The 25,965-nt window shown below is 42.2% G+C and overlaps 2 protein-coding genes across 2 annotated transcripts in view; both read right to left on the minus strand.

Annotated features, from left to right (window-relative positions):
• Nucleotides 1–579: 579 nt before the first annotated feature.
• TBR1 (T-box brain transcription factor 1) lies at nt 580–8,327 on the minus strand (the record flags this gene model as incomplete). The annotated part of the gene is made up of 6 exons (XM_079782707.1): nt 580–1,636; nt 4,583–4,644; nt 5,630–5,788; nt 6,380–6,501; nt 6,892–7,046; nt 7,636–8,327. The coding sequence occupies 6 exons, from the start codon at nt 8,325–8,327 to the stop codon at nt 778–780; spliced, it is 2,049 nt and encodes a 682-aa protein (XP_079638833.1). The 3' UTR covers nt 580–777.
• Nucleotides 8,328–12,347: 4,020 nt separating this feature from the next.
• Nucleotides 12,348–25,965, minus strand: part of PSMD14 (proteasome 26S subunit, non-ATPase 14) — an 88,879-nt gene continuing 75,261 nt past the window's right edge. The window contains exons 10-12 of the mRNA XM_079782069.1: nt 25,752–25,877; nt 16,781–16,843; nt 12,348–14,063 (exon numbers count right to left, since the gene is read on the minus strand). Coding sequence (XP_079638195.1) covers nt 13,965–14,063; nt 16,781–16,843; nt 25,752–25,877 — 288 coding nt within the window. The 3' untranslated portion in view covers nt 12,348–13,964. The remainder of the gene's footprint in view (nt 14,064–16,780; nt 16,844–25,751; nt 25,878–25,965) is intronic.

Consider the following 25,965-nt stretch of genomic DNA (forward strand, 5'->3'; position numbering starts at 1 on the left):
TGCATTAGGGCACAGAGCAATTATTTCATGCAATGGGTTGAGGAGAAGGGAGAAACTCATCATTACATCTATCAAGTATTTCAGGTTTCCAGAGCCTCTTAGAATACTGTTCATTATCTCTCAAGAAAACAAAAATTAAAGGGGAAGAGGTGGGTGGAGAAAAAGGCAAAGACATGAATGAAAAGGTGAAGCAGGAACTGGTTTTGTGCCTTGACGATGAGAATAAAAACTAGCCATTCGTTACAGTAAATTAACACTATATACAATCATTTCACAGGCTTTGTTCCACTAAAAGTATTAACATCCCTACCATCCATCCATCCATCCATCCATCCATCCATTCGGGGATAAGAAAGGACGCGCTGGGTGGATCCAGGTTCTAGAGTCAACATCCTACGGTTACTGGGGAGGCCGAGACTGACGGGTCGGAATCGCTGCTGCCTGCCAGGCTGCCCCAGGTCTCCCCAAGGTGAAGAGTTTCATTACCACAACTAGGAGGAGGGGGCGAGAAAAAGACGAGGTGTGGGGGCGGGGGTGGGAGGAGAAGTGTGTGGAGTATCACTTCACAGAAGGAGAGGAAGTAGGAAAACCGAACGGTGTACAGCCAAGTTGAAGGTCGGTGCGCTAACTGCAGAAACCGCTGTGCAAACCACAGGTCAAAGTCACATTCGCTGCAGACGGTAGTCGAGGGTCCAAGGAGATGAGGGGGCGCGCACGGCGGGGGCCGGGAGGAGGAGCGGGGAAGAGCGGTGCGGGGCCGGCGGGGCGCGGGCCGGCCTAGCTGTGCGAGTAGAAGCCGTAGTAGCCGCCCAGGTCCTTGGCGCAGTTCTTCTCGCAGTCCCGCTGGGCCAGCACCTCGCTCTTGAGCGGCGACGAGCTCTCGGACACCGGCGTGTCGGCGGGCGAGATCCGCCTCCGCTTGGCCTGCTCGTAAATCCCCGAGTCGCTCGAGTCGATGGATTTGATGGAGGAGGGCGTCTCGATCCAGCTGGAGTCGGACAGGTCCTTGGGTTTGGCGTCCTCGGCGGCGCCGGGCGGCAGCGGCGAGCGCTCGGCCGCCAGGCCCTCGGCCTCCTCGCCCAGGTAGGGGTTGGCGCCGGCCATGCGCGCGGCGGCCGCGGCGCTGTTGGGCCAGCAGGGCAGCACGGAGCCCGACTTGGCGCCGCAGTACTGCGGGGGGCTGCGCGCGCCCCAGCCCGACGGGTCGGCGTAGTAGCCGAGCGGGCGGCCCGTGCAGCCGGCCGCCTGCAGGGGCAGCGCCTTCACGCCGGCCGCCGCGTACGAGAGCAGCGTGGCCGCGTTGCCCGCGAAGTCCGTGGCCGTGTCGTAGGCCGAGGCGGCGAAGTCCAGCCGGTTGTTGGCCGGCGTCACGAACCAGCGCTGCGGCGACGGCGCGCCCGGGTCCTCGGCCTGCTGCGGCGACAGCAGCCCGTTGGTGTGCGGCACGCTGCGGTCCGTGCCCGGCCCGGGGCCCGCGCCCGCGCCCGGGTGGAACCGGGCCTTGGCGTAGTTGCTGACGAACTGGTCCTGCAGGAAGGAGCCGGCCATGGCGTAGCGGGCTCCGGGCACGATCTGCGAGCGCGGCGAGTCGTTGGGTGAGGGCGTCAGGCGGTCCATGTCGCAGCCCGTGTAGATCCTACGAGGGAAGGAAAGAGAGAGAACCGCGGGTGGCGCAGAGGTCCCTTGGGGGGGACGGAAGGAAAGGACGCCGCGTTTCGCCCAGCCCCGCACGCTGCATCTGAAACTTGCCATCCAGGATGGAGACAAAAGGTCACGGACCTGCATGCTCTCCAAAATAAATCGTGGAATTAAAAAGGGAGCCATTTGCCCCAAAATGATTCCAGTCAAGAGGAGGGCTTTCCTTGCCCCCTGCTCTCACCCTCGCCAAGTGCACAGGGGACCATCCCGCACCTCCAGCACAGGTACACATGATGGCAGGCTGACCCAGGGACTAAGGTGTTATTTGCCCAGTGGCTTTCCTCTGCGGAGAGAGTTTCTGAACCAAATTTCTAAACAAGGGGCCCACTCCTCCGCCCTTTTAAACCCGCTTTCTTCCTATTGACACACCTGCTGGCCGTCCCAGGACCGATCATGAAAAACTGGCCTCCACCAGCCGCCTGACACCCGAGGGTGTCTGCTGGGAGCCTCCACAGGACTGACTGTCGTGTTTCCCCGCGTGTGACCCTTTAGCCCCCACCTCTACCGGTACAAACCAGAATGACTACTTGGAAACAAAGTCAACAATCAATCAATTCTTTTACAAAGAAAAAGTATTCTTTACTCTGGCCTTCTCTGCCCAGCTTTGGATTCCCTTATTGGTTAAAAAAAAAAAAAGTACTTTGGGGCAAACTCTTAGAGGACAGTTGTCCACTTCCTCCAAGCAATCTCCCACTAATAATAGCTACCCCTTATACAACTTGACCGGGTGCCAGGCACTGTTGTCTAGGACTGTACAAATGGTGAGCTATTTAACTATCACAATAATCCTTGGAGTTAGGTACCATCATTACCCCCACTTTACAGATGAAAAAAAAAAAACTGAGGCCAGGGGACGTTGAATAACTTGCCCTATAGGTAATTGCCCAGACAGTAATTGTGTTACTGGGAATCACCTTAGATAACATAATCAAAATATTAACTCTAGGCCCTGGGCCTAGAAAATCCCATTAGAATTAAGAGGGAACCGGAGATTGGATCAAGATCGGTAGAAGTGTTTTCTCAGACACATACACACATGCCTCTCTTTTTATTTAGCTCACACGTAAAGGTTTTAGTATTTAATCAGCAGACTGTTTTGAAAGAGAGCCTCATTTTTGTCAGACCTTAAGCCTTTGGGGAGGAGATTCCCTGGTGAGTGGCCAAGCATCCTGCTAGTCCCCCTAAACTCTTACTGCTCTCCCAGTTTCTCCAGGAGTTGGCGACGCCCAAATAACCAAGGGAACAGTGGAAAGGGAGATGTCATGAACCCCTGAAAAGCTAAAGTGTCTATTCGTATAGGTAAAGAAGCCTTTTGTGAAAAATACATAGTGATTCACCAATCACAGGGCACTGGTCTTCCTAACGGAAGTCAGCCAGAGGAGGGGCAGGTGAGGGTACTCTGCAGCTGCTCGGGTCCATTTTGTTTACTGCACAAAATTTCCCTCCTGAAATTTCAGTCCAGTTCCAAATAAGAGAAGTAGAAGGAGGCAGAAAGGGAACATAACCAGCAAGGTGCAAATGTCTTTTTCTGTTTACCACCACAATATTTTAAAAGAAAAAAAAAACAGTCTGCAAAAGACACAGTTTAGATGCCCATCCAGGTCCCCACGCACTCGGGATTACTGAATTGATTTGTGCAAAATAAATGCTTTGGAACAGATGTTCACAACAGAATTAAAAGCTCAAAATCTACAAGACCCCCCTAGTACAGACACCAATATCTCTGGTCTCCTGGGCCACACACTTTCCACTGTGCCGGGTCCACCTTTTTAGACTGGGAGAACTAGAGGAGCCAAGTTTTTATTCTAGGTAATCATAGGTGAAGCTTGCGTCCTTTGAACTAATTTTGAAGGATGCACAATTTGTTATAAAAAATACCAGAAAAGAATGTTGGTGACCACCTGGAGATGGAACAGAAGCAGCCACTTGTCTCTTTCTCTATAAATTTAATCTATTTCTAGTCAAACACGTCTTCAATTTTGTAGCTCTATCCCAGGCACTTAATGCAAGCCGTGAAATTAAAGTTTATTTACCCTTCCCTTTTATGGTCAGGAAAAGGCATGGGGATCCCCGCAATCTAGATTAGATTTTGCTATAGAACACTATCTGAACTCTTAGGCACTATACCAGGACTCTGAGCAAGAATGCTAGAACATGCACAGAAAGCACTGTATACACCTGCTGTTGCCCCAGAGGACAGCATGTTGGCAGAAAAGAAATGGAGATAGGTAAGGGAGGCTTGGAGAAAAGCGAACCAACACTTTTCATTAAAACACACGTAAGAGGAAATATTTTTCTCTCAAAGCTTATAAATAATACACAGCAACAGCACCCAGTTCCTTCCCAAAGCCTGAAATGGCTTTATAGTGGCTCTGCTCATGAATTTGCCTATGGTGGGTGCACATTTTTATTCAGTCCATAGTAAACTTGCACAGGAAAAGCTATTACACAAAACTTGGAAATGGGTAAATAAAAGTCACATATGCCAAGGAGACTGTAACAACTGCCAGAGCCACATGCACTTTCAGGCAGAATCGGGAGGTTTCAGACACAGACAGTCTGAGCTGAGCATCTGCAGCGCCACATACAACTCCCGCACCCGGGAACCAGGGCAGCTTCCCCTGCCAGCCAGCCAGTCTCAGAGGCCCCCCAACAACTTTGTAATTTATAAGGAAGCTAAAAATAGGTGGAGGAAACCTTTGACCAAAACTACTGAAGTACTAAGCCAGAGAGAAAGGAAGTCCACAAAAGGGAGAGGGAAAACCTGGAAAACAACCTTGTCTTCACACATTCTAGCTTCCAAAAACCTTGTACATAACAATCCACCTTTGACCTAAAGCCCAATTCCACAACTATTTGAGAAGAAAGGAGCAAAATTACTTACGTATCATAATTATCCCGAAATCCTTTTGCAAAGGGGTTGTGGTCTATTTTCAGTTGTGTAATCTGGGAAAGAGGAAAAAAAGATTAATTTGATCTCACCTTCCATACAGGAGGATTGGGTGTTTGAGGATATATCATCTGCCACTTTTTATAGGGGCTTAAGGCCCAGGATTTCATCAAATAGTAAGGTTTTCCTAACTGAAAAAGTTGAGGGCATGGATGGAAAGGGGGGGGGGGGTGAGTTATCATGAAAGTTATGAGGAACATCTTTAAATTAATGATGTCCCAAACTAAAGCACTGCTTTCAGTTAGCTCTCCTATGTGCTCTAAATTGGTTCAAATGCACATTTTTTTAAATGCTTGTTACACATAATGCACTTACTCAGACAAAAAGTCTCTAAGGGGTGATGGAATTAATCACCAAAATTGCCTATTTTAAATACTTCGCCATATTTTTAAAAGTTGGTTGCTTCTGAGTCACAACCAAACATACAAGTTGCATCTTAAAATCAGTTTTGGTTTTTGCAAACTTGCAAATGTTGAAGAAGTCAAGAGCTAGAAAATTCATTCCATAGCCCAAATTTAATCTGTTGTAGTTTTTACATATATGAATTAGTATGTTCTTTTGCTCCCCCAAAAGTGGTGTTTATTTCAGCCATTAGTTCTGAGATATAGATATGTATATACATATTAGGCAATGCCACAGATTGCCAAGAATAAAATGCAGGGTAAAATCTGCTTGTTTTCTAAAGGAAAGGGGGCTTTTTTAAAAAAAAAAAAAAAGCATATTTAAATTTGTTCTAGTTTGAGAACTAAATAAAACGTTCCAAAGCAAAGGGGCCCTAGAGCTCCTGAGCACCTCAAAGGTGGCCCGGATGACCCGCAACAGAGACGTAAATTCCACGGGCGAGGTATTTAGGGGAGGTGCGCAGAGCCAGCTGCTGCTGATGTTGGTGCCCCAGCCCAGCCGGGTTGGCGGGTGCCGGGGGAAGCAGGTGCCACCGCCCCGCGCCCGGCCCCCAGCCAGCCCCCAGCCAGCACTCCTTACGTCCGTGTTCTGGTAGGCGGTGACGGCGATGAACTGGGTTTCTGGGAAAGTGAACGTCTGCACGCGGCCGGGCTGGCTGGTGTCCTCCGTGCCGTCCTCGTTCACTTCCACCACGTGCAGGCGGGGCTGGTACTTGTGCAGGGACTGCAAGACCACCATCTGTCCCGCCGACAGAAAGGGAAGCGCCGGGCGGCGCGTTAACGCGGTGCGCGCGGGCCCGCGGAGGCCGGTCGGAGCCCCCCGGGGTGAATGGCCGGGGTCTCGCCGGCTGGTGGCCTCGGGTCTCGCCGAGCTGGAGCGGTCCAGCCGCGCTCCTCTGGGAGCCAGGGCCGCCGAGCACCGGGGGAGAACCCGCCCGCCCGCCCGCGCCTCGGGGCTTCTCCTAGTCCTTCCTCCTTGAGCGAGAAACAAAGATTTTCAAAATCCGCCGATCCTGTGGGTTTCCTTCTCAAATCAATCAAGTATTTGTACTTGGTTAGGTCATGAACTCGGAAATTGGGCGGGGGGCGGGGGGAGGAGAACAACTTTATGGATCATTTAATATAATTTTGGGGGGTGAAAATAGAATTTTTAAAGTCTTTTTAATGAAGCAAAGAAACATGTATCCAGTTTTTCATGCTGATTTAACTAATGAACGGAATGTTGAGGGGGCGAATGTGTGTGTGTGTGTGTGTGTGTGTGTGTGTGTGTGTGTGTGTGAGAGAGAGAGAGAGAGAGAGAGAGAGAGGAAATAGCACTTGAGCCACTGACCTGCCCGTTGTTGTTTGAAGCTCCTTTGTTGTTGGTAAGTTTTAATTTTCCAAAAGAGATTTCTTGGCGCATCCAGTGAGCCCCCGTGTTGGGGGAATCCGGATGCATATAGACCCGATTTCCTAGAGAAAGAAACATGTTGTTTACACATGCCCCGGGCACTGCCCAGTCCCAGCTCCTCGATGCGTAGGACACACACACACACACACACACACACACACACACACACACACACACACACACACCTTATTCCATTCCACGTAGAGGCCCATTAGCCGGGGCTTTTTAGGCCGCGCTTTCTTCCGATTAACTGGGCACCCCATTAAAACAGCTTTTGGATAATCCTCCCCCTTCTCACCGCTCAGTCTGTCTGTCCCCCTATCCCCCTCGTTCCCTTTTAGAAGTCATTGGCCGACCGTTTTAAAAGTCGCCCGAGCCTGTCCACAAAGGCTTTAATTAATCATTCTCACCTAAGCGAGTGTCAGGAAAACGTGTTAATTGGAAGGACTTGCCTTGCACATTGGTGTCCGCTTTGCCGCAAGGAACCCATTTGCCTCCTTGAAACCTCCAGTGATTGGGATCCGCCAAAATCACATCCACAAAAATATTGTAATGAGCCGTGGGATCGAGACCAGAAATGTTAAAACTTAAAAAAGGAAACATGCGCCTGTTTAAATTAAAGGGGGGGGGGAGAGAGAGAGAGAGAGAGAGAGAGAGAGAGAGAGAGAGAGAGAAAACAAGGAGGAAAACATAAATGTTAAAAGATTAAAAGCAAGAAGCGCGGCGCCAGATAGCAAAGCAAAACTTGTTCCCTCCGCGTCGGTAGCGAACGCTGGCTGGTGGGGAACGGGGTGGAGGGGAAGGGCAGGAGCGCGGCCGGCGGCCGGGGGTGGGGGCGCCGGCGGGTATCGCTGCCGAGGTGGAGAGCGAGGTCGGCGGCCCGCATTCCCACCTGTCGTGCCTCCGGGCGTCCCTCCCCACTCGCGGCCGCTGGCCCGGTCTCTCCCTTCGCTTTCGCCTTTCCCTGGCCACGGACTGCCTTCCCGACCACCTTCCTAGAGAGGGGTCACCCCCACCCCCAGCATCACCGCAGTGGTTCTACCTTCCCCGTCCCCCTTTTCCAAAAGCAGCCAACTCTAGGGAGCACCCGAGCGCCTTCCACTCCGCTCCCGATCCCCAATCGCCGCAGCCGCGGCGGTCACCGCTGGCCCCCGGGCCGCCCCAGGGAGGAGCGGCAGCCGAGAAGGTAGCGTTACCTTCCCTGCTTGGTGATGATCATCTCCGTTTGGTGCCGGTGAAATTTCAGCCACAGGGGCCTGTTGCACAGGTACACCTGCGCTTTGCCGGGCACCAGCCCGGGCTGCGTGGAGGAGAACTGGTAGAACGGAGCCCCTTGGTAGGAGTGGCCGTACTGCTGCGGGTAGGGGTAGCCGGCCGCGGGGTAGCCCTGCGGTGAGGAGTTGGACAGGAGGCTGTTGTAGGCGCCGTTGGCGATGACCGGGTGGTGGGCCATGTAGCGGCTGGGGCTGCCAATGGAGAAGGCGGGGTGCGCGGGTCCGTGCTGGCCGGGGTACGGGAACATGGCACTGGGAGCGGTGGCCGCAGACTGTGGCTGGCTAGACTGAGAGAGGAGGTAGCGATCTGCAGCAGAGCCATCGAAACTGTGACGAAGCTCAGAGACCCCCTCCAAGACGGGAGAGAGTTTACTTCTCTGGACGTCCCCTGGTGAGTCCTTGGAGTCAGGAAAATTGTCTGTATCTGACTGATTCGTCATCCCCCTGGTAATTTTTTTCAAAGGTGAACTTCTCTCCAGGTTGTCAGTCGTCGAGATAATGGGATGGTCGTGCAAGACAAGCTCAGATCCGCCTGAATGTGGGTAGCTGCTGCTCACATTGAGAAATTTCTTGGAGAGCATGATAGAAGGAGAAAGGCAGTGCTCCAGCTGCATAGCTCTAGAACCTGAACACGCGCCCTCCTGTCCCTGGTTTTTAAAGTCCTATTTATCATAAACTAGAAATCCACAGACCCCCTCACTAGACAGAAAGCACTTCATCCAGCGAATGCTTCCCAAAGGTTTGATTTACTTTTTTTTTTTTTTCCTCCTGGGAGAAGAGATTGGCCAATTGACACTATGCAGCAATCAGAAAAGGCTCGCTCACTTTTGATCTTGCTGCTTGTGCAGCCGATGAAACGGCTCCTGCCATTGGTTAACTGCTGACAGTAATTTAATTAGATAGACATTAATTAGGATAATCACCTGGCTCCTGGTCGCGATGATCATGGCAAATTGAAGGGGACGATTTTATTGTTGACTTGGGGTGGGGGGTGGGGAATGTGTGTTGGTTTTACGTGAGCACTGTTGTGTCACCTTTAAGCTTTGTGACCACTGCTTTAGGAAGATTCAAAGATGTGCAATTTACTAAACATTTTCCTACCTCCCCCCCCTTCCTCCTTTCGAGCTGAGGGGCGGAGGAGGGAATTCGAAGATGCTAGGAGACTTCGGATCTGAATGAGCCAAATATTCAGTTGAATGTAACGATTTCAAGTGCAAAGTATACAAAGCGCGAGCTGGTGGCCTCTTCTCGCCCTGTAAAAGTTCCAGAGTCTGTCTTTTCCAGTTAATACAGAAGCGCACAACACCTGAGCCAGTCCTTTGTGAGCAGGTCCTGTGTATCCTCGGCGACCCCCACCCCAACATACACCTTTTAAATTCATAAATAAGTAAACCACTGCTGCTGAGAATCACAGCGACGAAAGTGGGCGGGAAGAGGGAGAAGTGGGGGCGAAAAGCAGCAACTCACTCACCCATCCACCGACCTCCGGAAGGTTCGGTTTCTTGGGTGAGCACCGAACAGTGAGAATCTGTGATCTTTTTAAGTTTTGAAATAATCATAAGCTGTCGGACTGAAGTGCCTTAATGTACTTGCAGTGATGCTTAAGAGGTCTTACCTAAATATTTTATCAGCGAGCTTGGTTGCATGTTATCTGAAGAGCATCTAACTGGGGGCAGGCGCCCCGCATCTCACCGCACTACATTGTCTCCAAGGTACTGCCCCGGCGACAGGTTCAAAAGCCTTACTAGAAAAGGAAGGGGCCGAGTCCTCGTGCAAATGGGTTCGTTAGAAGCACTGATTTGGGGAGACAGAGTGGAAGTGGTGTCAACACAGTGATCGCTACTGAAGACTCGTGTGTGTGTGTGTGTGTGTGTGTGTGGTGTATATGTGCACGCGCGCGTGCGCGCAGTGTTTATATAATCTGGGGGAGAGGAAAAGAACCCACGCCAATAATTTTAAAATGCGAAGAATCTGAGGAGAAATTGAGAAAAGCAGCAATTTAAAGGATGTTGGCATAAATATCTAGCAGGAGGCCCAAAGCAACCCCAGGTGTAGAAGAAATCTAGTACTCGCTCTGCAGAGGAGCCAGCCCCTGCCCGGACCGGACCGGAGGGCCAAGAGCAGCAGACGCTTTTTGCGCCCAAATCGGCTCCCCCTGGCACGGCACCCGCGGACCTGCCCTCCTGCCGCTTCCCCCGGGGCCGGGGCGCCGCGCGCGAGTGTGGAGAAGCGCCGCACCCGAGCTCACTCCGCCCTGCGAGCTGGCTGACATGCGGCGGCTCCTCGCGGGGCGCTGCTGGGGCTGGGGCTCGGGCTCAGTGGAGGGTTCCCGAGCGGCCCGAGAGGAGGCTCCCAGGACCCTGGCGACCCTGAGAGGGGAAACTGAGGGAGAGCGAGCGGGTGGCATAAGGCGCAGACCCCGGGGCACACACCACACACTCTTGCCGCGCCCAAGGAACGGCTGGGCACCTCCGCTCGGTACGGCCTGTTCCTTGGAAAGAGCGCTTCTCTCTTCCCCAGCAGCTCCCGGAGGTTCAGCGGTGCTGGGGACATTGGATGGGTCCTGGCCTGTTCCTTGGAAAGAGCGCTTCTCTCTTCCCCAGCAGCTCCCGGAGGTTCAGCGGTGCTGGGGACATTGGATGGGTCCTGGGCAGGGGCGAGAGGGGTTAACCTAGGCGGGCGCATTTTTAGATCGGGCTGTGCTGAACTCGGACTACGCGCCCAGGCGGGCAGGACGCCTTCGCTGCAGAGGGCACCAGCTGCGGCTCCAGCAGGGCGCCGCGAGCAAGGCCCTGGGCAGGACAAGTTGATGGACCAGATGTCCTAGACTCAAGCCGAGACAGTTTTCTGGGAGAAAATACAGCCAGACCCAATTTTCCATTCAGAAGCATATCTCAGCTCCTTCCCTGGAAGCTTAATAAACAAGCAGGGCCTCGGCTATTGAGGCGTTGGGATGCGGGATTGGAGTCAGTGGCTATGAGACTATTTGACACTTGTTTTTTCTGCTCATTACCTTCCACCACCATTTCTGAGAGGCTTTGGCTCTATTTTAACTACTCTTGTATTCCCTTTTCTTTGATCATGAAACTCTTTGTCCCTGAGTGTCTCCCCTCTGCATTGATTCCAGAGTTACCCCCTCCTTCCTCAGCAGGACACAGAGCCTTCAATGTGTAGCAAAAAGGTGAGATTCCACCTGGGCTCTTTTTTGAGGCTGTTATTCCTAGCACCCTACATTTTTTGTTTTTTGAAAATGAAGAATGCTAAAATGAAATGTTAAAGTATTGAAAAGGTTAAAGTGCACATCCTTCAGTATTAGATTAGGAGATAATGTACACTTACTTTATCAGTACTAAATTCAGTGATTCCTCACATACAGGTTATGCCTTCAATTTATATACACCGAGTGGCCAGATTATGATCTCTGAACGCATAATAACCTGGCCACTCAGTGTATATGTGTGTGTGTGTGTGTATGTATATATACACTCAGTGTGTATGTATGTATGTATGTATATACATGCACCGGGCCTCTAATATATATATATTAGAGGCCCGGTGCATGAATTTGTGCATGGGTGGGGTCCGGCCAGCCTGGCCAGGGGGAGGGGATATGGGCGGTTGGCCTGCCAGTCTGCCTGCTGGTCGAACTCCTGGTTGAGGGGACAATTTGCATATTAACCTTTTATTATATAGGATATACACTGAGTGGCCAGATTATTATGCGTTCAGAGATCATAATAATCTGGCCACTCAGTGTATATTCAAGGAGAACTAAGGCTTGCCCCAGGGTCAGCTTTTGAGCCATACTTATGCAGAGCAGGACAAACTTTAAATTGCATAGGAACCATGCCAAGATTCAGGTCTGGAGAGGGGCCTGGATTCTGTATATATAATAAGCTCCCAGAGGGCCCAGGTGTTCCTGTTCCAGGAAGATCACACTGAATAGTGAGGCTGGAACTTTCAATGTCCCCTATACTAGTCTAAGAGTAAAGCAAGACTTTTTGTTCTAATGCTACTTTAATGTTTAGTACACGGGTAAAGATGGTCACACAAACACATGCACACCTGAAAAGTGGCTCATTGAACTTGTGATTCAGTAAGTCATTTCAATACCTAAGTGCCTGTGCCATCAGGCTGCTGCTAAAATAGCGATACATTAGGAGACAAAGGTGTATTCAATGAGCTTCTTTTTCAGGCATTCTAATCTACAAAGAAAATGTAGGTTTGGGATAGGGAAGGGATTCTGATGTTTTGAAATTGGGAATGTCTCCAACATGAACCAAGTGAAAGAAAGTGGTATGTGGCTGTGGAGAGCCCAGGAAGATGAGGTGATCACATAAAAGGGAAAAAGACGAGACTTGTGTAAGCTTTCTCAGTCACCACACTCACTCAGGAGGTATTTTCAGGGGGCTTAAGTGGAACAAAAAAAAAAAAAAAAGCATTTCCAAACAGAAGGTTGAGAATAGCCATTGCATCACTGAGGCCTTCTTCTGAGGGCATACTGTACAAAAAAGATAAATAAATAAAAAATCTGACTAGTTCTAATGAACAGTATCTGTGAAATAAGTCATAGAACCTTATTTATGTAAAGGGGAAAATCACGTATCCAAAAAAATAGCCCACACACATTTACATTAGGCAAAAGGAGAACTTCCATTTATATTTTAATTACAAATGATTAGTTGTATGCCAACAATTAAATTAATACATATTACATGTCCTACATAAAATATACTACCATCGTATTTAAAAGAAGAAACTACAGGAAAAGCAAGAAATGTTCAGAATATCTCTTATTCCACCAAAAGGAGACTGCAAAATATAATGGAAATTTAAGACATTTCCACTTTTAGTTTTTGCTAACTTCTCATTAGGCAAGCCGTAAGAGCCTGGAATTGTTCAAATAGGACAAGAATTCTATCTACCTCTTCGTTCATGCCACCCCTAGTAGAGGCTAAGTCTAAATTCTAAGTGCCCAAGTAAAACCTCCTTTAGACATTTTTGCCATATTTTCATAAAGGGTACAGATAAGAATTAAGTCTTTGTCTCCATATGTTTTGCCAACACCCTTTGGGATACCCAGTATGGTGCTGTACCATGAGTATTTGGGACTGAACTTAAGAACATCATCAGGTTAGAAGCAGGTTATGGGATAGGGTCATCTACAAAAACTGCCATTAGTCAAATTTTTGTCTTTAACAGAAAACTGAGTACTTCTAAGTTAGAGAAAGAGGAGAGAAAACAGTAACAAAATTATTGCTTATGTGCTCATTATATTAAATTCACATTATGGCTACTTTTCTATTTTTTTAAAAATATTTTTATTGATTTCAGAGAGGAAGGGAAAGGGAGAGATAGAAACATCAATGATGAGAAAGAATCACTGATCAGCTGCCTCCTGCATGCCCTACACTGGGGATCGAACCCGCAACCCACGCATGTGCTCTGATGGGGAATCAAAATGTGACCTACTGGTTCATAGGTCGATGCTTAACCACTGCACCACATAGGCCGGGCTACTTTTCTCATTTCTTAAGACATTATACAGTATACCTTCTATGTCTAGTGGAATTTGCAGCAGAAAATTCCCACACAATCTCAACACAATTGGTGGATTGTACTCTTTTTAAAAAATAACAGTTTACATCAAAATTGCCCCTTCTTCAATGCACTCTTCTGAAATCCTGATTAACAAGATATATTGTTTATACAATATTAACTTGTGACAAATACTTTAAATGAAAGATGTCAGCATTTTTCTGCATTACCCACTAATGAGGTAGCCACTCAGAAGTTTTGTTATCACATTGATGTTTCATGTGTTATAAAAATCTTAAAATGCACAGGGAAGCATATCTTAGTATGAAATTTCTAAAGCACTGTCAAATGTTACTCTGTCAATTCCACCCAGTGCCAAAAAGACCTCAGGAGACATAGATTGTAAATGTACTTTATTTTGTAAGCAACAATCAAAATATATTTGTGTTACTGATTTCTTCAAATATTAAATGGGATCTTAACAAAATTTGTCCACTTTGATGTATTCTTATATAACTTTGGAATCTGCAAAGACCCTGACTAAAGAAACAGAAGTAATTGCACAACTGAGACTGAAGGTGTTACAGTGCTGCAAATGATGCCAGATGTCTTACATTTAACCAAATACACCTTCAGAGGTCCCTTGATTTGGAGCATTAGGAACAATAGAGTAATGTACACTGAAAGTATCACTAAAAGCTTTCTGCACTGCTTTATTTAAATACGACAGTATCCAACATAGCTGCTAAACACTGGACAATATTTGAAGTCATAAGTACATCCACATGTTCCTCCAAATGACGTTTGGGGTCCTGAAAGAAAAAAAAAAAATAAGGAAAGAGAAAGAAAAAAAGAATCGTATTACTGGTAGACAAATTACTTAGATTTTTTTCAGTAGCTAATGAAATTCAGTCAAAAAAGCCAAATCTAAATTGATATATATTTTACAATTTAATCTTCCTAATACACTGTTACCTTTTTAGGATTTCTACATTTGTTAAAAATTTAAGTGATAAAATAATAGATTACACAATGAAAGACTGACTTACACACTCAATACTATAACTCTGTACCAAAGATTATAAAGAGTAACAAAATTCTATACAGCCTGCAATATTCAATTAAAAAGTACAAGCATTTATACGTGTGTATCAAACCTGAGTATGTGTGTATATTTTCTGCCACGCACATATACTGAATGTCTGAGTGGTACTTACTCAAAGCAGACATATCAAAGTTAAGAGTTCAAAGTGAATTCTCATCATGTCCTCTAAAATTTAAATTTAATTCTTCTATAATTTTAATATTCAGGGAACAGTGCTTTAAGTGATTCAGGAAATATTCTTGGGTCAAAAGTCACTGTTAGTAATTTAAAATTTTAAATACAATTTGAATCAATTATAAAATGTCAAGAATAAATCTTTCATGCAGCTGTTTTGAAAAAAAAAAAGTGTCAGAGGAAAGTGTATAGGTACAATCCTTTAACTTAACCTTGATCAAATCTATATTTGTAATGTCTGAGTTAAAAAAAGTTTAAAATTGCATTGTAGTAGCCCTGGCCAGTATGGCTCCATCGTCCCATGCACCAAAGGACTGCCAGATCAATTCCCTATCAGGGCACATGCCCGGGTTGTGGGATCAATCCCTGATGGGGGCCACGCAGGAAGCAGCTGATCGATGTTTCACTCTAATATCGATGTTCCTCTCTCTCCTTTCCTCTCTCTCTAAAAATCAATCAAATATTTTTTTAAAAAAACAGCCTAAAAATTGCATTTTAGTAAAGGAAGATAAATTAAAATCTTAATTTATATTTATGTTTGTTTCATGCTGAGCTGAATGAAGTATTTCAGCTAAATCTGAAAGCTTTGAAATAAAGGCTATATATTGCACACAATAAAAATATTCTAATTAAAGCATTATTTTCTTATGAGTATTGCTAAAATACTCAAGACTCCTAACTTTAAACAAATGTTCATCACTGGAATTATTTCTTGACTGTTCTCTTCTAAACTACAATTTCAAAGTACTTGATTTCTTTAAACAACCCAGAGATACAACATGCTACAAGTAATTTCAAGTAACTAGACTACAATATTAAATTTCTTTACTTCAGAAATAAGACCTAGAGTGTTTTAGGTGAAAGAGACTAAAAAAGACTGGCAGGAGAAGCCGATTATTGGTCTAATTCCAATACAGACAGTTTTGCTTTTGCTGTGCAATAGGCCAAACCAGTGAAGTACTCTGTTTTAAAAATGATTCTGATGATTATTACACTTTGCCAATTATACATTTAATTTAGTCCTTTTATTTATTGCTAATTATTATATAAAACCTACACATCAAGAAACTACAGCTTCGGAGTTTATTTATTTATTTATTTACTTACTTATTTTTAGCTTCAGAGTTATTTAAAAAAAAAAAACACACACAAAAAAACAGTTACTAAATTTTATACAGTGCAGTCTCCAAGTTGGTGATTTAATAGATATTAGATGAAAATAAGTAGTGGGAAAAGACAACAGGAATGACCATATCCCTAAGATGAAAGAATAAGATGAACTATATTTCGTTTTTGTTTTGGAAGGTTCTTGTTGTTTTTAAATTCTAATATTCAGAATGTAGTGGGATTTAATTTCATCACTGTGATATTTTTAAGTCAGACCTTTGCCCCTACTGCTCTATTGGAGTAACTGGTTTTGTAGTGAATTGGTAACACACTTCCCACAGTTATCTACATTACTTCTTGTGGCAGCTGGGTGATTCTTAGAGATTTCCCATCCAAGAATGGTCCTGGCCCAAACCTACATAGCTTGTGAGATGTGATGGGATCAGAGCATATGGTAGGATGGCTGCAAGCAAAGACAGCTTAGTGTCTTGCATCTGAAATATCAAGATTCTGCCAACATCAGCAATATGATAACCATGTTCCATGAAATGAAAAAATGTAATCAACATTCTTTAAAAAACAGTCTAATTAATCTGTAGATTCTTTTAATTGGTTGGTGTGTTCTCCCCAATCCTTAGGAAAGAGGAACTTAAAATATATATTTCATCTTAGAAAAGTGAAAGAGCAAATACTTAAAACCCTTTCTCGTCACTCAGTATAATCCAATAAGGCTCTCTAAGCTTTCTCAGGAATAGTACCTACATATTGCTAAACTATATCATTAAAAAACTGTTACATATGAAATTAATTTACCATTCTATTATCTTCAATGTTATTATTATTTCAAGTAAAAATAATACTTAAAAATTAACTCAGGGCAAAAGTTTCCTCATTTATTTCTAGTAAGGTATTTTCACTAAAATCTCACAGGTATATTTGTGATTTACTTCTCTTTAGGTGGCAGAGAGAATATGACATTGAATAATTCAATGATTTTAAAATTAGTGTCACATTTACATGACAGAAGAGAAATGTAGAATGAACAGACTGGGGGGTGGGAGTGGGGAACAGGCCCTAAAATAGTTTTAACTCTACAAGAGCGTGTTATTATGCGACTGTATAACCTATTACAGTACACCTCACCTGCTTGCCAACATTCTTTATTGCCAGCTGTTCAGGTGTCATCTTATCTTCTTCTTCTACAGCCTGTGAATGAAACACAAAGGACAGAGTTTCAAATCCTAAGTTTAGTTTTCCCACTGCAAAATAATCACCAAAGATAATGGCTATCATAATTTTCATTCATAGGACCTTTTATTAAAGAATTTACTGAACAAAAATGCAATTTTACTAATCTTAAGAATATGCTTCAGGGTAATGAAAACTATTATCACCATCATTTTGACAACTAATTTTAGGAAATATGTAAAAGGCACTGAAAATACCAAACTGGACCACCAGTTAACTATTTGGAAACTATTCTGGAATTTTTTGAGGGATGGCTAAACTGGAGGATAAGAAGTACATAAGATAAACTCCTGGTCTATGATTTATTCATAGTATTTGATAAATGGAAAACAAAGAAAATTTAAGGATCACCCACTAGAAAGAACACAATAGCACGTACTACAAATATGGTTACAAAAGGAGATGAGATGGTGGTGGCAGAAAGCAGGAAACCAAAAAATCCCAGTGAGGTTTAGATTTGGATACTCTAACTTAATAATCTTGCAGCTGCCAAATTTCTTCATGTGTGAACAATGAACATGTAGGAAATGCAATCATCAGACATTTCCCATAAACTGGGAAGTTTGGCTGCATTTCACACCTTCTTAATAGTTTTGTAAACAGAGAACTTGAAAATGAGCAAAGATGGCAAGTGTCTAATTTTATAAATGGACAAACTATCTAGAGAATTTCCCTGGTAGAACCTGCCTAAAAGAAAAGATGGCAAATAAGTATTGTACTCACTGATTATTACAGTATACTTATTTACAACACATCATTAGGAAATACACTCATGACTGATAAAACTGCAAAAATGAGAAATAAAGTTAACACTCCAAATCCAGAATTCCCTAGATAGAGAATATGTTCGTTTTCAGAGTCAGATGCCATTCATATTATTCTCAGCTAGTTAAAAAACTACTGGTATTTCCTAACTGGGAACTTGCTTCTATCTTAATGTTTTTCATATATGAATACATGGCAACACATAAAGTTTGTCCTCAATTACTTTTACAATTATGACACTATACCTTAATGACTGACTTGAAAACATATTAGATGAATGGAACAATTCACATAAGTTTGTACTCTATATCCATTCAGTGTTAGCTGCTCTATGCTCTGCCAAGAACAGTACTTTACAGTATTGAAAGGAGGCAAGAGTTTTGGAACTTGGCTCAAAATACCCATCCCTGTACAAAATAGTTATTATGGAGTATTTTGGGGTATTGCAAATATTGAACATGGCAGATATGTAAAGATGAAAATCAAACGTCATTTAAAGCATTGACCCTATATGAAAACTTAAGTAGGATGCAAAAACTCAATTTTAAAAATCTTCTACACCATGTAACAACTTTACCAATTAGTTTTTTCCATTTCCAATAATTAAAATAGAGAGTTCACAAACTCTTTGAGAAGTGCAGATGGTAAAAAGTACTCCCAGCCATAGATGCCATCTGGAAAATGAGGAGCAGCTGTAGATTTAGGCATATACTAAGGTTGCAAACCTCCATGACAAAAGAGTAATAAGCACATCTCTTACATTCTAAGATAGACCAGATCACCACATCAACCCCCTAAAATATTTTCTCCATCTACCTAAGTTACCTACATTTCATCTACCATTTGGGCAAGGCCAGTTCGTCTTCATTCATAATTCTAATCTGGCAAGTCACCAGGAAAAATTAAGAAAGGGTAGCAGCAGAAACAAATGAAATTCAGGCACAGGCAGTGTCCTCACTAGGGGAACTTCTGTGTTTATGGCAACTTCTGTGATTTGGCATCAAATTTTGCTTTTGCATTTGTGCTCTTCGGTTTACTCAACCAACAAAAAAGCACTGAAAATGTTTGTGGCTATTCACACTAGAAACGTTTTTAACAGTTTATCAACAAAGACCCCCAGATGGCTATCCCATCATGCACGGTCTGCACAGTTCTAAGAAATTCCTGGAATTTGGTCTGTTATGTTATCACAATCCCCTCAGACGTACCCCTGATCTCAAAGAGGCTTTTACAAAACTCATTAACCTTGTCCACTTTTTTTTTTTATAATGGTCACATTTCTCAAGTGGAAACCCTGTACCTCAAATTCTACCATTTATTTATCCTTTAACAAATATGGATTATATCTTTGGTACCTCATTAATAGTCTTTTAAGAATCTCCACCAAGAGAGTTCCATGGACTCAGTTTTCTTGAATTTTCTGAACACCTTAGAGCTATTCCAACACGTGTTTTCTCTTCTACTCTTTTAACCTCTGCTTTTATGACACCATGTCTGTTATTCCAATTCATATTTCTGTAACTATTCCCTGGGCTTCTTTTTTTCCCTTTGACATGTTAAGTTTGTTTACTCTCTAACATGTCATAATCCCATTTAAAGTACATGCTTTCTAAAATCACCTGCTTAGTATTTTTCAGTATTAAACAATCTCTGCATAACTGCTAGTGGATTTTACTTCTTCCTTGATTTTTATATCAAGTCAAGATATTGACTATTAACTGAAAGTCACATTATGGGTTTGGGGGTAGAAAATAAGTTTCAAAAATGGTTTTTATAAAACATATGAGGGAAAATAAAAGTAATAATCATAAAACAAAAAAAAAAGATCCAAGAAAGTATAAGAGGTATGAGTATGGAAAACAATAAAACTGGTTTCCTACAACTATAAGGAATTAAATATTAACATACATATGCTTTACAAATATTAATTTACTAAATTCTTAAAATATCCCAGTGAAGTAGTTAGTCCACATTTTATATATGAAGATATTAGGCACTAATTATTGGGAGAATCATATGTAAATTCCAGTAATACTTATACTATAAAACATTTTTCCAATTTCCGTTTTGGAATAGCTTATACCACTCGAGTACACTCTATGCATGTCTTCAACAGAATTTTTATCATTTTATACATTCAATAATCACTTAAGTATTCTGAGTAAGACAGTTCTTGCTCTTTAAGAAGCTCACATTTGGGCTCTACTTGCCTGGTGAGTCTCAAATTTTGAATGCAGTATCCTACCTAATAAAATGGTAATATGTAAATTACCATCATTCCGCTACGCCCACGATTGGGCCAGCAGGAGGCGCAGGGGGCGGGACTCGGGGTGGCCGGGGTAGCTGATTGGGCCAGCGTCTGCGCCATGGCTGTGCTGCGGCACAGAAGGGGCCTCTGGGGCAGCGAGCTCACGTCCCGCCGCGGACCATCAAAAGCGGGGGAGCTGGGTGCCTGTCTGCTGGTGCACCAGGCCTTTCGGAAGCCTCCGGCGCGGCAGAGACTTCAGAAAGGCCTGGTGCTGGAGCAGACAGGCACCCAGCTCCCCGGCGATCGAAAGCGAAAGCGTGTAGGGGACCCTACACATGCATGATTCAATCATGCACTGGGCCTCTAGTGAAATATATATAAAAAAAAAATGAGTGTGCACAAAGAAATATGGGGACACATATAACCATACAGCTGATAAGCAATGAAATTGTGACTTAAACACAGTCTTATCAGTCTCCAAAGACCAAAACAACATTCATAGTAATTAAGGAAATTACTACTTTTTAATGACACATCCTGAATAGTAACAAAGCCAAATCCATAATTTATTAAGTGGCCATGACCAGCATAAAAAGTCTTTCTAAAAATCCTATAGACAATCCAATTTTAAAATGTAATCACATGAAATAGGGATATAAAATGAAGGTGTGTGTGTGTGTGTGTGTGTGTGTGTATGAGAGAGAGAGAGAGAGAGAGAGAGAGAGAGAGAGAGAGAGAGAGAGAGAGAAGTTATAATCCAGCTTGTTGAAAAAAATTTCTATGGCAGAGAGAGAGAGAGAGAGAGAGAGAGAGAGAGAGAGAGAGAGAGAAGTTATAGTCCAGCTTGTTGAAAAAAATTTCTATGGCAGAGTTTACGTACTAGTTGCCTACTCAATATACATCTTCCCTTTCTTCTTTTGTAATGCAACCCTGATTTTATAAAGGCAGAAATGCTCCCAGGTGAAGACTACATTAAAGCCTTCCTCAAAACAAGGGGTGTTCAATTTTCTGCCACTGAGATATAATCAGAAGTGCTGGGTGAGACTTACGGAAGGGATTCTAAAAGGGAACTAATTCAGCTGGGAGGTATCCCTCTTTGCCCTTCCTTTTTTTCCCCTGTTGCCAAGAACTCAGATGGGATTGCTAAAGCTGCAGCAATCACCATGAAATCATGAGGTGACTTAAAGGATGTAGCCAACATAAGGGAAGTGGAGCAAAAGACAGAAGGGTTCTGGGTCTGTGATGACGTCAAACTTTCATACTGGTCTTGAATTGCAAGAGACATATATTTCTATTTTGTTTAAGCTATTGTTACTTTGAGGTAATACAATCTTAGGTATAAATATCACTTGGTTAGTTCAAAAACTGAAAATCAGGATTTACATAAAGTATATCATTCCCCTTCCTTGCACCTAAGAGGTGACACTTAACATAATTTGTTGAGATCTATGTGAGATAGGTGTCGTAACATAGTAGGGATTTTTATTATTGTTATACAGGTTAATTTTTCACATATAATAGCAGTTTGCAAGTATTTCTTTTAGTTGGTATTTGTAGTTTTTTATTCTTCATAATTAACCCTTAAAAGAGAACCAAAAGAGAACATGTTGGTTTAAAGGAATATTTCCTATATAATAAAAGGGTAATATGCAAATTGTCCCCTCTACCAGACTTCAACCAGGGGGTGGAGCCAGCCAGCCAACCTCCCAAGTCCTCTACCCCAGGCTTCTAGTTATATATATTTAAAATGGAAAGGTAAAATTAGAAGGTGGCCTCCAAAAATGTTGTATCATTTTACTTTCCCCACTAATGGTGCATTTTCCCAAACATTTTTTTTTCATTTGAAAGGAAATTTTCTACGTTCAATTTTAATTTTCTTTTTTTAAAAATATTTTTTATTTATTTTTTACAGAGAGGAAGGGAGAGGGATAGAGAGATAGAAACATCAATCAGCCGCCTCCTGCACACCCCCTACTGGGGATGTGCCCTTGACTGAAATCGAACCTGGGACCCTTCAGTCCACAGGCCAATGCTCTACCACTGAGCCAAACCGGACAGGGCCAATTTTAATTTTCTTTGATTACTTAATAGGGTTGAACTTTTTTTTTTCATGTTTATATGCTATTGTCTTCAGAGTTTCCTAGCTCTTTTGTCCAATTTATTATTGTTTTTAATAACTATTTTACAAGAATTCTTTAGATAATATGCAATTTTTGGATACGAGCATTTGCATGGTTAGCAGCTACATAATTCTAGATTATAATAATTACATATTTTTAAAAAATTTATTGATTGATTTGAGAGAGGAAGGAAGAGAGAGAGAAAAAATCAATTTGTTGCTTCACTTATTCATGCATTCATTGGTTGATTCTTGTATGTGCCCTGACTGGAGATCAAACCCACAACCTTGGGATGATGTGCTAAGCAACTGAGGTACGCAGCCAGTGAATTCTAACAGAACTCTAATTTAGTCTGTTAGATTTCTATGTTTGTTTGCAAACATACCCTTATCATACTTAAATAATGATAATCTGACCTGATTTTCCCAATACTTATATCACTTTGTTTTTCTAATCTTATTGCACTAGCACAAACATTTTCATATTTAACATAGCTAATGTAGTAAATCAAATATAATTATGTAATTACATATTTTATATGTAAATACATAAAAGGTATATCCGAAGTTTATTTAAGGTTCTAAGTAGGCAATATTTCTACCTGAAAAGCAAACTGTCAGAACTCAGCATTTACAGGACTACATGTTTGAAAACATGGTAAATTTTTATGTGCCTATGCTATTCTTAAAATGCTCTTTTATCATTCATTTATAAATATCCAATAAAATAGCAATATCTTAAAAACTGATGCACCTGGCATGAATTAGGAAATTTGGACTAAGAGTGGTGGGTGTTGAAGTTCAATAATTAGAGAAATCAATGACTAATCAAGCAGAATCTGAATATGGAATTCAGACTTAAAACTGAAAAGTTGGAACAAAGGAATTTAATTATTTTCTAACCTCCTTTTACTTTAGGAGCTAACTGGCACCTAACAATAATTACCTTAATTTAAAACACCAACCAATTAAAAAGAATACTAAAAAAAAACTGGTGGCACGGGCCTTTCTTTTTATATTTTAAGTGTTACTAAAAACTCCACCACATTCTCTTTCAATCACAGAGGGAATTACATTTCCAAATTTGGACTCCTTCATATCACAGCTTACACATTGTTTTCATTTTAAAACTAAAACCTTACAAGTTTTTGAGTACTACAGAGATTTTTAAAAACTGTAAAATAGCAAAAAACTTCTGTGGATGGGCAGCAGTAACCATAAATAGGTTATTTCCTGGCAGTGGTACCAATATGAATTTACTTAAACTTGTAACGTTACAGAGAAATGAAAACCATTCCTACAGTCTGCTGAATAATAACTTTCAATAACTTTTTCATTTATAACAGGTTAACTGTTTCAAATATGATAAATGATTCTTTCTCTTTACTCTTCACAGCATAAAAATATATACTAGAAAGATAAAAATATTTTCCTTGTAATCTAGAACCATAGGGGATTTCCAGCTTGAACACTATATATAAATCAGGGCATGCTCTTCAAAGCCAAACCTAAGTCTGTGAAATTTAATTTGTATGGGCCCAGCAACTTTTTTTTTCAAAGATCAAATCTCTCAAAAGACATTGCTACACTTGGGCAAATTTTATATACTGTCTCCTGGTTAATATTTATTTTGATAAGATGTTAATATTTATTTCGATAAGATGTTTAATTTAAAAAAGAGAAATACTACTTTTTGATGTGATAACCAATATCAATTTTAACTGTCTCCAAATCATAAGCTCTAGCCCCTACCATTAATTTGTAGTCCTACATTTCTGCTTATTTAAAATGCAACTCTTTATCTCTTTTCGCAATCCTTCCACTTCTACCCAAATTGGGACTGTTAATAGTACCATCATACTTCTAGTCATCTAGGCAGGAAACCTTGAATTCAACTTCGATTCCTCCTCCTCCTTTCGTTTCATCTACCCAATGGGTGCCATGTTTTATTTGTCGACTGATGCCTTCATTCCCACTGCCACTGCGATAATTCAGATACTTACTCCCTTTTGTCTGGTAACAACAAGCTCTTCCTAAATAGAATCACCATTTACAGCACTCCTTTTCCTAATCCATTTTCAAATTGTGCTTCTCAAGTCTGGTTCTTATGTTTCTAAAGTCAGGTTCTGGATATATCATGCCCATGATAAAAAATAACTTTATTCTGCCCAGCTGAAGTGGCTCAGTGGTTGGGCATTGACCTATGAACCAGGAGGTCATGGTTTGATTCCTGGTCTGGGCACATGCCCAGGTCTGCGGGCTGGATCCCCAGTGGGGGGCATGCAGGAGGCAGCCAATTGATGATTCTCTCTCATCATTGATATTTCTATCTCTCTCCCCCTCACCCTTCCTCTCTGAAATCAATATATATACTAGTATATAAAAAAACTGTATCCTGATACCCTGCTACTTGACTTCAATAACTTTAAAAACACTTTAGTCCGCATTATCACCCTCATGCATTACGTACTCTAGCCAAACAGGTTCTAAAACATGTCCTTGCCTTTTCTGTCTCTCCTAATCTTTGCCTGTGATGTTCATTTTGCCTAGGGTAACATTTCTCTGTATGTCTAAATCTTATTTATGCTTTAATATCTAGTTCAAATGTGGTTATCATCTAAGACAGCCTCCTGGGTCATCCATAGCTAAAAGCAAGAGCCTCTGAACTTTTGCAGTGCTTTACATGGACTTCTCTATGGCAGTGCTCTCTAACTTCCAGCTTGAGAGTCTACAATCTCCTAGAAATCCTGTTAAAATGTGGATTGTGACTCAGTAGCTGAGAGTCTGCATTTCTAAGAAGAGCCCAGGTGATACTGATGCAGCTGGTCTGTGGACAATGTGAATATTAAAGTGTTACGGAATACACCAATTTTGACCTGGTATTCTGGTTATCAGCTTTTCTTGCTGCCCGTTTTCCTATTAGTGAAGGAAGTTGTTTTCCATTCCAACTTATATAGGAGATAGGCAATAAATATTTATAAACACATCATTGTATAATGTGTGTGTGTGTGTGTGTGTGTGTGTATACTTTATATTTTCAAATTCTAGATTTTCAACCCATTAATGGGTTGTAAGCTATATGTATTTGTGTGTAATACTTCTGTGTATAATTGAAACAGAATAAAATTTAGTCAAATGAAAAAGAAAATAGAATGTATCACATAATAAGGGTAAATACTGTTTCATAAAACTTTTTTGCAATTATAGAAATGCAATTTATACACACACATTTGCATTACACTAGATCAAAATGTAAAACCTGTTCTTTATGTGGCTTTGGTAAAAAAGCTGAAAATACATGTTATAGATTGAATCACATCCCCCAAGACGTTCATAAAATAAATTTTATATAGGAAGCATTAAAATATAATATCTCATTGTTCCCCTTTCCTTCCAGCAAAAAGTCCTCTGAAAATGAAGAGACTTCAAATGTAAAATTATTTTAACAAGTCTACAGAAGCAATAGCCCATGGGCCAAATCTAGCCGGCTGCCTGGTTTGGTATGTAAAGTTTTACTAGAACACAGCCTCACTCCTTCCTCTATGAACTCCTACGCTGTAAGAGCAGAGTAGAGTAGTTGTGACAAATCGGATGACTGCAAAGCTTAAAATATTTACTATCTGATCTACAAATGAGGCCACTCTATTTTAACTAATTATATTTATACAATGCTTGACATGTAATCATACATATTCCAAAGACTATAAGAAATAAATGTTGGCAGTAACTTTTACCTTATTGTAATTCTTGGCTAATTCCAACATCTCTTTTACCACTGATTCATTGTGTTTACAGTGTTCACTGTAGTCCTGAAGTGTCAAACCTTCCATCCAACTCTTCTTATGCAAATTTAGCAACATCTAAAAAATATAAAGAAAAAGTAATAATTTTCTTATATGGAGAATATGTTCTTCATTTGTCTTGAGAACAATTTCACAAAAATGTTTG

The sequence above is a fragment of the Cnephaeus nilssonii genome (genome assembly GCF_951640355.1).
Source record: "Cnephaeus nilssonii genome assembly, chromosome: 10".
NCBI classification, from domain to species: Eukaryota; Metazoa; Chordata; class Mammalia; order Chiroptera; family Vespertilionidae; genus Cnephaeus; species Cnephaeus nilssonii.